Here is a 1,380-nt window from a genome sequence, read left to right as displayed (position 1 = left end):
ATATATGAATATATACTAGCATATATGTATGGGTATGTACTTTTATAAACGTAGTTTGTTTGCATAAAGTAAATAATATTGTAAAAGAAATTCTAATCTACCTTCTGAAACAAGTACTTGATTTTTGCCAGTTAAAGTGTTTGGTGCATCATAGAGAAGATAGTATCGATATGGTCCCACTATATGTTGGATATAGTAAAATCACATTTTGGATTTTTGTGAATCTATCACTTTTTTTATTTTTTGAGACAGGTGAAACAATACTATTACACGCCTCCAATTCCAATCGAATTTGTGTACAAATGATCTTACAACATTTAGAAAGTTCCTAATTTCTAAATCACTTTGGTTTGCGTATATACCAACTAAAATTGCATGTCTTTTCATTTCTTGGGTTAGCATGGTATCTTGAAAGGGTTATCTGAAAAACAAAGATACATCAAATAATTTAAAGGTGTAATGGACTAAAAACGAAATGTCTTCAAATACCACTCACACCCTGTATATCTATCAAATATCCTAAATAGATTGAATGTTATATTATTTGAAAAGCAATTATAATTAAGAATTAAAATGTTGAAACGATGTTTAAATTTCTAAAATTTTAAAGTAAAATTACCGTCATAATTTAATCATATTAATGTTGAAGTAATTATATGATACATTTCCTCAAGTTAAACATCAACAAGATAATTGCATGCGATTTTTGGGGGAAATCGGAGTTTATGTTTTTGTTACCTAGATTTTAATAAACCTAGGTTTAATAGTAACGTTTATAAGGACTATTCTGTGATTCAACATGGAACTCCGGAAGACATCAGGAAACCCAATTACTTTATCTATAACAGTATATAACTTTCATTTCAAATATATTTCCCCCAAAAAAAAAGTTCAAAGAAATTGACATATTAATAGGGAATGTAAATCATTACCCTTCAACGTCATGGGCACGTAAATCAAGTAACAGATCAAATATGTATTTACCAGTTATGAACAAAACATGTGTTACCTTCGTTTTTCATTTATAAAAGATTTTTACGTGCCCAAGAGCGTTAAAAACCTTAAGAATAACAGAACACTGACGATGAAAATCTACATCTTCATTGCGTTTCTCATTTGTGGTAAGAATGTACATTACAATTTTTGTCCATTGTCCTTCACATGAAAACATTCATCTAACAATATTTCTCTTTTTTCCCTCTCTTTCTATCCTTCTCTACACTGTCCTTATACGCACACGCACGCACACACATTTATATATACACAAAAACATTTATTCAAATACATATGCATATGTATATGTATGTGTGTAATTATATATATATATACATACAACGCTCTATCTATGAATTTATCTATATATATGTATATAAATATAAA

General features: G+C 28.4%; 2 protein-coding genes across 4 annotated transcripts in view; one reads left to right on the top strand and one right to left on the bottom strand.

The window, feature by feature from the left end:
- The window catches only part of LOC128249865 (uncharacterized), a 23,410-nt gene that overhangs the window by 14,051 nt on the left and 7,979 nt on the right, over window positions 1-1,380 (bottom strand). Inside the window, exons 1-2 of one of the 3 annotated variants that reach the window (XR_008265993.1) lie at window positions 1,010-1,274; window positions 102-421 (exon numbers count right to left, since the gene is read on the bottom strand). The gene's annotated coding sequence lies outside the window, so the exon portion shown is untranslated. Of the gene's footprint in view, window positions 1-101; window positions 422-738; window positions 869-1,009; window positions 1,275-1,380 lie in introns of those variants that run through there. The other 2 variants (XR_008265991.1, XR_008265990.1) reach the window with 2 other exon arrangements.
- LOC128249864 (uncharacterized) overlaps window positions 1,006-1,380 on the top strand; it is a 7,817-nt gene continuing 7,442 nt past the window's right edge. The window contains exon 1 of the mRNA XM_052974406.1: window positions 1,006-1,121. Within this exon, the coding sequence (XP_052830366.1) occupies window positions 1,085-1,121 (37 nt within the window). The 5' untranslated portion in view covers window positions 1,006-1,084. The remainder of the gene's footprint in view (window positions 1,122-1,380) is intronic.

This window comes from Octopus bimaculoides, chromosome 18 (assembly GCF_001194135.2).
Source record: "Octopus bimaculoides isolate UCB-OBI-ISO-001 chromosome 18, ASM119413v2, whole genome shotgun sequence".
In the NCBI taxonomy this organism is placed as follows: Eukaryota; Metazoa; Mollusca; class Cephalopoda; order Octopoda; family Octopodidae; genus Octopus; species Octopus bimaculoides.
The sequence above is the reverse complement of the archived record's forward strand: the minus strand, read 5'-3'. Positions and strand labels throughout refer to the sequence as shown.